This window comes from Myotis davidii, unplaced genomic scaffold, assembly GCF_000327345.1.
Source record: "Myotis davidii unplaced genomic scaffold, ASM32734v1 scaffold327, whole genome shotgun sequence".
NCBI classification, from domain to species: domain Eukaryota; kingdom Metazoa; phylum Chordata; class Mammalia; order Chiroptera; family Vespertilionidae; genus Myotis; species Myotis davidii.
Window position 1 is genome coordinate 5600367 of NW_006298628.1, and position 9293 is coordinate 5609659.

The 9293-nt window shown below is 43.3% G+C and overlaps 2 protein-coding genes across 2 annotated transcripts in view; both read right to left on the reverse strand.

Annotated features, from left to right (window-relative positions):
* Window positions 1-126, reverse strand: part of LOC102762693 (keratin-associated protein 4-5-like) — an 8185-nt gene extending 8059 nt beyond the window's left edge. Inside the window, exon 1 of the mRNA XM_015570800.1 lies at window positions 7-126. Coding sequence (XP_015426286.1) covers window positions 7-126 — 120 coding nt within the window. The remainder of the gene's footprint in view (window positions 1-6) is intronic.
* Window positions 127-4652: 4526 nt separating this feature from the next.
* LOC102763930 (keratin-associated protein 4-9-like) overlaps window positions 4653-9293 on the reverse strand; it is a 9660-nt gene continuing 5019 nt past the window's right edge. The window contains exon 3 of the mRNA XM_006774369.2: window positions 4653-5232. Within this exon, the coding sequence (XP_006774432.2) occupies window positions 4751-5232 (482 nt within the window). The 3' untranslated portion in view covers window positions 4653-4750. The remainder of the gene's footprint in view (window positions 5233-9293) is intronic.

The window sequence follows — 9293 nt, forward strand, 5'->3', positions numbered from 1 at the left end:
AGAAATGCAGCAGCTGGGGCGGCAGCAGCTGGAGCCACAGCATCTGGGGCGGCAGCAGGTCTCCTGGCAGCAGCCTTGGCCACAGCCCTGGTCAGAGCAGACGGAGCCACAACAAGAGTTGACCATGGTGTCAGAGGATGGAGGTTCTGGGTGGGTTTTCAGGAGAGTGTGGTTCTTGAGTTTGGATGTCTTCTTACCACATGCCCCCTTTTATACCCAGCTGAGGGACTTCGGTGATTATGAAAACACTATTTCCTTGTTTTTGTTTATGTGACTACAAATGCATTTAGTAAATTATATCATTGCATTTTTCTAGTAAAAACTTTCATTATATAGAACACAGTTATTTCCCTTTCATCAAGTTCCCCAGTGTTCCCACATGAATCACCTTTTGTGTTTTTCCCTTGTTTGCAGTGTCATAAGATTTCACTCCCTGGGTATCATGTGACACAGGTGGGCCACTATCTCTTGTCTGTTCCTCACCCTGACATAATTATGGCAGCACTTCTGATGGGGCTGGGTTTTCTGGTGGAAAATTTTGTGTTTCGATCAGATGGAATGCTGATAGGAAAGAAGGAAGTAAGCTCATCCTTTTGAGTTTGAGATATAAGGAAACTTATGACTCATTGTGTTTTCTGGGTGTCCATTGAGCTAATAAAATTACTAGGACATCCCAAGCTGTGTTATTTTTCATCACCCTGATGCACCTTGAAACAGTTAGCAGTGACTCAGCGTTTTTAAATAGCAGAGTCATCTGGTATTGATCACTTTTGATCTTCATAAATCTCTCAGGTGGGGTAGAGTAATTGGGACAAAATTTTTTTATCGGCCTTTCAAAATATCATGGTATGTCATGGTTATGCTTTATGGACATTTTCTTAAAATCTTTTTTAAACAGGCTGACCTAAAAAGTCTAGTAGTTTTTGTAGTATCACTTATATTTAAGATTTTCTTAGGTAAATTAAGAAGAATATAAATGCCATATTCATCATCATACATGCATGTACAAAGAAATTGCATCCATAAATGGTTTTGTAACCAATGCCTATATGATTATAGTCATAAGAGGTCTTCTTCAGTGCCACAGGCATTCAGGAAAAAACTAATTCGAGGAAAGAACAAATTACCCTCATGATATTCCCTCTTCCTGCAAAGTCTCTTGTGAGCTCAGCATTCTCCTAGTTATCTTTTATTGGGAAGTTCAAATGTCATTGGCCATTGCCTTTCTTGGCCAGTGCAGAGCAAAGTTCTTCCCTCATTGACCTTCTCTTGTGCTTTGTGTATGTGTGGGTTCTATAGCATTCTCTGCCAGAAATGTATGTATATAGCTAGCTCTCTCTAGAATGTCAACTCCATTAGGGCAGTATTTTACCCGCCTTTTTATCCCGCAGGCTTGAAATAGAACACATTTTTGATAAAGGAGTATTTTTTTTAGTAAGTGAAGAGTTTGTCTAGGCCATACAAAATGACACACTGATGTTGAGAACATGTTATTCACATGTATAGACAGAAAAAGGATTCAAAAGAGAAACAAATGAGAGTAGGCATACTCTGGCTCGTGATGATGAGAGCGGTATGTCTAGAAGGTCTGTTTTAATAAATAGCAAGAGATATGGTGAGGTTGCTAGAATGTGGGAAGGAGTGTATGTAGCCTTGAATTCCACAAGAAATTGTGAGGATCTATTAAAAGCCTTGAGGCAAGAAGTAATATAATATATTTATTATATGTGATTTATTTTAATTTTTTATCTGCCTTTAGAAATGCCAAAATACACTTGGATTTCTGGGGAGAGATGTTGTTTAAAAGTTTTAAGTGGGGCAGGGTGGGCGGTGTGTTCACAGCACCAGGTGATAAGATGAGTATAATAGTTATTTCAAAGAAAGAATCAGAAGAGAATTGGGCCAAATTGAAAATGGAAATATAGGAGGGTTTTTTAGAAAAGTTATAAAAGATGCCTTCACTTAACTATTTATTTATATATTTTGTAACTAGTTATGTGTACAATTTATGACACCGACTTCCTAAAAGCCCACAATTAAAAATTTTAAAGGATAAATGGTGCTCTAAATGTCCACCAACCAGATGGTCTCTGAACAGCATTCTTCTGGGTTTTTCTGGAGGCTTCGTCCTGATAACCAGAATGCGGAGCCAAGGTTTTTTTTTCTTTTTTCCTCTGGGGTAATGTCTTATGAAGCCAAATTAAATCGCAGACCAGAATATTGAAGCAAAAGTGTGGAAAATTTATTACAAGCAGATTCAGACCTCCCGCATGGGGAGGGGGCCCAATAATGGGTTTCCCATGAAGCTTTGTGGTCTAGGAGCATATATTGGCTACAGGCCTGCTGTGTATCTATCCGTGTCATCACCTGATTGATTCCCTCAAATATTCTTGCCCAGCAACAGACCTGAACTTTCCCTGTTTCTATGCGTCAGTTCATCTTATTGTTGCAGACCCTCCCTAGCTTCACACGTCTCCCGCTTTGAGGCCAGAAACACTTTATTTTTCTGCATGGTTGGTTCCTGTGGTTAGGCTTTGCTCACACTGCCGTGTCTGCCCCTGCCTGTGTTCCACCTGCCTTTGTTTCCCACTGGACCCCTGCCCTGTCTGCCTGCGTGTCAAGCTAACCCTCTCACTAACACCCTAACACTTAACTGACATTGGGGTGAAGACCATTTCATACCAACCTCTATATGGTTTATTTCTTGACACCTTAGAACTTTCAAAAATTTTTTTAGAAATAACAATCAGCTCTTAGTTACATTTATTTTTTGGAAATATAACCCAGCTGATATATAAAGCTCTGATATACACAAAATTTGAATTTAAAATGTTTTTTTATTGTACTTCAGATTATGAACCAAAAGTTATAGACCCTTATATTAGTACTAGAGGCCTGATGCACAAAATTTGTGCAAGGGGCTTGCCCCTCGCAGCCCCAGCTTCATCCAGACGGTCCTTCTGCTGTTCGGTCTAAGTCGTATATTAGCTCTTTATTATATAGGATAAAAATGATATTATTGTATGTATGTTGTGAGATGTTTTTGCAGCAAAGGAGGATCATTCTCACCTGAGTTTTGTTGACAAGAAAACTGAGTCTCAAAGAAATATCCTGCACATGTGCCCTTACGTAAGACCAAGCAAGGTGACAAAAGCCGAAAACAGGAGAGTAAAACCGTCAGGAAGATAGAAACTTCAGTAACGTGAGAGGCTAAAATCATGAAGGAGTTTCCGTTTTAAAATACTAAAACTTTAGGACATGCTTAGAGAAAGGGATGGAGAGAGCAAGAGCGAGAGAGAGAAACATAGATATGAGAGAGAAACAGCAATCAACTACCCCCTCATCAAACCTGCAACCCAAGTTTGTACCCTGATTGGGAAATGAACAGGCAACCCTTTGGTTCGTGGGACAGCAGCTCAGCCAACTGAGCCACTTCAGCTGGGCTTGCATATCTATTAATAAACAGTTTTAAAAGCACAGGCTGTGTGGCTCAGTGGTTGAGCATCGACCCCTGAATCAAGAGGTCACTGGGATTCAATTCCCGGTCAGGGTGTGGGCCTGGGTTGTGGGCTCGATCCCCATTAGGGCCATGCAGGAGGCAGCCGATCAATGATTCTCTCTCAATTGATGTTTTCTAGCTCTCTCTCTCTCTCTCTCTCTCTCTCTCTCTCTCTCATAAATAAATAAATAAATATCAATAAAAAATATTTTTAAAAGTTTTAAAATTTTTATGGAGAGGTTGCCATGGACTTTAATACACTTCCAGAAAGCTATATTTAGAAGGCACACTTAATATTCTGAGATAAAGTTTATTATTTAGAGAGAAAATGAGGAAGGGGCAGAGGGAGGGAGGAGGAAGTACTCCAGCTCAGTGAAATGCCCACATTTATTAACACAACCAGTCATGGCACATCCTGCAAGTAGAATTACAGTCCAGTGAAGTTTAGGTGTCTGCACAATGTTCAGTTCACTGGAGTTTTTAAGGGACATTTGAGACATATGCCAATACTTAGAGTTCTAGAGGTCAGTGAAATAATTACACAAACTTTCTTTGTTGTTCTGTCGAAGAGGACATGATACTAAGGTAGTATTCTCTCCAGGGCAGTGTTTCAATAATAGTAACAATAAAAGTGGTATTTACTGATAGCTTACATCATGCTCCTCACCTCTGTGCTAAGTGTATTTATTCCATGGATTATGTCTTTGAACCTTTGAAGAGCATAACGTATTATCCCCATTTCACAGAGAGAAAAACTGAGGCTTAAAGATATTAAGTAACTTTGCCTGTGTCATGCAAGGAATGCCTAGTGGAATTTTGATGCCAAGATAAGTAACTGCTCCCAAACTTACTGTCCTGCATTTCATGCAACGTTTCTTAGTGTGAAGTCATGTACACACACACACACACACACACACACACATCAAATTAACAAATCAGGAGGTTTCGATATCAGGGAAAATAGCTGTTTATTAAGAACATATGGAGACAATGTTATATGAGATCATCACATACAGTATATACTTTGGACGAGACAGTGTTGGTTCAAAAATAGATGCATGTGGGCCTCGGTTAAAACCATTTGACAAATGTGTTTTCATTTATCATTTCCTGAAATTGAACACCAACTCTGAATGCCAAATCAGAAGAAGAGTTGGAAGCTAAGCGTTCATTCCCCAGTCACTGGCTGGCTCAACACATTTTAGGTGACTCGTGAGGATGTCCATAGTGTGACAGATTACAGGCAAAGAATCAGCAGCAGTCAGGGATAGCACAGCACATGGGGCGGGGGCAGGTGGAGATGACACAGGTGGGGCGATAGCAATTGGTGGGGCAGGAGACCTGGCCACAGACTGGGCGGAGGCAGCAGCAGGGGCAGCAGCAGGGCCGGCAGCAGCTGGAGCCACAGCAGCTGGAGCCGCAGCAAGAGGGGCGGCAGCAGCTGGAGATGCAACAGGAAGGGCGGCAGCAGCTGGAGCCACAGCAGCTACCACAGCAGGAGGGGCGGCAGCAGCTGGAGATGCAACAGGAAGGGCGGCAGCAGCTGGAGCCACAGCAGCTACCACAGCAGGAGGGGCGGCAGCAGCTGGAGATGCAACAGGAAGGACGACAGCAGCTGGAGCCACAGCAGCTACCACAGCAGGAGGGGCGGCAGCAGCAAGAGCCACAGCAGCTGGGGCGGCAGCAGCTGGACACACAGCAGCTAGGGCGACAGCAGGTGGTCTGGCAGCAGCCTCGGCCACAGCCCTGGTCAGAGCAGACGGAGCCACAACAGGACATGGTGTTGGAGGGTGGAGGTTCTGGGTGGGTTTCCAGGAGAGTGAGGTTCTTGAGTTTGGGGGTCTCCTTGTGGCAAGGCCTCTTATATACTGTCTGAACAGGGTGAGCTGTCCACCTGTTTCCTTGTTTTTATTTACCTAATGTTTGAGTAATTATCAGATTACACATTCATGTGTATCTGCCTAATGGTTTAAACTTATTGGAAACAACATTTTCCTTTCCAGATATGCTAAGTGCTCTCTGATTTGCTTTTCCTCTGAGTCATATCTGCGGCGTCTTCTTTGCCACACTCTCCTCCATTTAGCTTTTGCGATTACATTCCTTACTCTCCCCTCGGTGTCCCCTCAGGATGGGATCTGGGCAGACATGTTCCTGGTTGTGCATTTCTTCCAGTGACTAATGTGGAGGAAATTCCATCCGCATAGTGTGGCATCAGGCAGGCATGGGACAAGAGAAGAATGACCCCTCTGGGTCATTTGTGAGCAATGAGGAAGGGGACCTCTGTACGTGTGTGATGTTGGTGGCCTCTATGCCACCGGAATGGGTTTCCTTAGGTGTTTCAAACTTTGGATCATGTTCTGTATCCTAAACTGTGGCAGACAATTTATCTACATGGCTCTGGTTACTACAACATCCCACAGTTTATTACATTGTTACTTTGCTGGCATATATGTTTGCAGTATCTCTCTCCAGCTGGTCTCTTTGTTAAAGTTTAATTTATATATCTGGCACAGTAAGAGATAAACAAACATAGCTAATAATAAAATAGAACAGTTATAAGACTACCCTATATAACAGTGATGGTGAACCTTTTGAGCTCGGAATGTCAGCATTTTGAAAAACCCTAACTTAACTCTGGTGCCGTGTAACATATAGAAATTTTTTGATATTTGTAACCATAGTAAAACAAAGACTTATATTTTTGATATTTATTGTATATATTTAAATGCCATTTAACAAAGAAAAATCAACCAAAAAAATGAGTTCACGTGTCACCTCTGACACACGTGTCATAGGTTCGCCATCACTGCTATATAATAAAGAGGTAATATGCAAATTGACCCTCACACCCTCACAAAGATGGCTGACTACAACCAGGCTGGCAGTGGGGGTTAGTGAGGGACAAGCAAACGACTGAACGGCAGGGGCTGGAAGTTGGGGGTGCCCAGACCAGCAGGAGGGGTAGTTGGGGGAGATCAGGCTGGCAGGGGAGGCAGTTAGGGGTGACTAGGCAGGGGAGTGGATAGGGGCAATTAGGCAGGCAGGCAGGCAGGCAAGCAATTAGGAGCCAGCAGTCCTGAGGGATGTCCGACGGGAGGAGGGGACAGTTAGGGGCGACCAGGCTGGCATGGGGGACAGTAAGGGGTGACCAGGCCATCAGGGAGGGGGCAGTTGGAGCCACCTGGCTGGCAGCGGGGGGCAGATGGGAGTAACTGGGCAGGCAGGGAGGGGGCAGTTGGAGCAACCTGGCTGGCAGCGGGGAGGGCAGTTAGGGGTGACCAGGCTGGCAGGGGGGTAGTTAGGGGCAATCAGGTTGCCACGTAGAGGCAGTGAGGGGTGATCAGGATTGTAAGAGGGATGTCCCCCAAGGGGTCCCAGATTGGAGAGGGTGCAGGCTGGGCTGAGGGGACCCCCCCCCCATGCACGAATTTCATGCACCAGGCCTCTAGTACTGTAATAAAAGTTATGTGAATGTGGTCTCTCAACCAATTAATACAAATTTATTTTTCCTTCATCACAATTTATGGATAGGAGATCCATTCTTTTTTTTTTAAAAAAAAATATTTTTATGAATTTCAGAGAGGAAGGGAGGGGGGAGGGAGATAGAAACATCAATGATGAGAGAGAATCATTGATCGCCTGCCTCCTGTACATCCCCTACTGGAGATTGAGCCCACAACCTGGGCATGTGCCCTAGACAGGAAGGTGCCCTTGACCAGAATTGAACCTGGGACCCTTCATTGAGCTGGCCAGTTAGGGGTGACCTATCCATTGAGCAAACTGGCTAGGCCAGAAGATCCAGTCTTACTGTAGAAATGAGCAGCCTCAGCATATGCTTAAAGAAAAAACTTTCTTATTAAGAACTTTCTCTTAAAAGGAGCACTTTAGCGCTTCTCTTTGGCATATTTGAATTACCAGCGTCACTATTCTTACACTTTGGGGCACAGGTCACGATGACCAGCAGCAGTAAGTAAGGAACACAAGCACTGCAACACCAAGAGAGTTGATCTGAGCATTGAGACAACTACTAAGTGACTGACAGTGGGTAGCATGTACAGTAGGATTTACTGCGCAAAGCGATGATTCACAACCTGGGTGGGATGGAACAGGACAGCACAAGATTTCACCACGGCTGCTCAGAATGGCGTGCAATTTAAAACTATGAATTGTTTATTTTTTTAATTTTTCATTTACTATTTTCAGACCATGGGTGACTGTGGGTAACTAAAACTACAGAAAGCAAAACCGCAGATTCAAGGGGAGACTATTGTATACTGAAAAGTGTATAAAACATACAAGTATAATATAATAAATAATTATGAAGCAAGCATCTATCTATCCCAACACCCAGGTCAAGAAATAGGACATTGCTGTTACCGAGAGGGACCTGGATGTGTCTTCTCTTGACCACATCGCTCTCCTTCCCCCTGATTCTTACTCTCATGATTCTTAAAGTAATCTTTTCACTGATGTGCTTTACAGTTTTACCCCCTAAGTATGCATCCTAAACAATATAGTTCAGTTTTACATGTTTTTGAATTTTATATAAGTGGAATCTTCATATATGTATTGTGTGTTTTTATTCTCTCACTCAATATTATGTAAGAGTTATGATAGGCAGCCCCTTAGGTGGCCCAGTGATTTCTACCTCTTGGTGTTCATGGTCTTTCATATTTCCCTCCTTGTGAGAAAATTGTTTCTAATCAACATCAAGTGAGTAAGTTACAAAAGATGGTGACTAGCCAGATTTCTCTCCCTCACTGGCTCTGAAGGAAGTAAGCGGCTGGGTAGGAGAGAAGTATGTGGCAAAGCACTGAGAACAGTCTCTACTGACAACCAGAGGGAACTGCGGCTCTGACTCTAATGGCCCTCAAGGAACTGAATCCTGTCACCAACCACATAAGTGAACTTGGAACTGGATTCCTGCTCAGTCAAGACCTGAGATGGGACCCCAGTGCCAGCTAACACCTCGACTGCAGAGTTGGGCAAGTGGATGAAATGGAGGGGTCAGCTGAGCTACATCTGGATGCTTGACTCACAATATAAATGATTTAATGAGATTACTCCTGTAGACAACTGGGGTGCAATCCCACTGAGGCCCTCTGGAAACTGGAACAGCATGCCCCCACTAGGGAAAAAAGAAGCTACAGCATTGACCAAACACTCCCGTCCACTGGTTGAACAATGTTCCCAGAGACCTTAACTCTGACTTGTGGCCTGCCCAGAGCTTGCTTCTTCATCTGCAGGAAGTTCTCAGACAGAAAGTTCCAGGTGCTTGCTGTAGGAAACCATCTTCTGATAACAGAGTGAGGACAATGTGGGACTAAAGTTAGATATCCTGAAATCACCTGCTGTAGCCTGCTCTCTGCAGAGAAAAACAGAAGAGCAGACAGATAAGAATGCTGATTCAAGAAGGAAAAATGAGACATAATACTCTTGTATTTATTTGCTTGGGAAATTCAGATTTATTTAAGATTTGGGGACATCTTCAAATGAGAAAATGTGGTAAGGAAGAAATATATCAATTGCGATGACAGTCATTGAAGAATTTCAGAGAAAATTGAAGCTTTCTAATTCATTTGGGAGAGAGATAGTAACATATAGGGGGGCATTATATTTGGAGGCCACAATCAGTTAAAGAATCAGTTGAAACTAAATTTTGACAATTGGATGCTCATGACTCGGTTCAATTTGGACTACATCAAGATCGGTTGATGAAAACCAGGTGGACACAGGTCACGATGATCAGCAGCAGGAACCGCTAGAGCAGACTGGGCGGCAGCAGGTGGTCTGG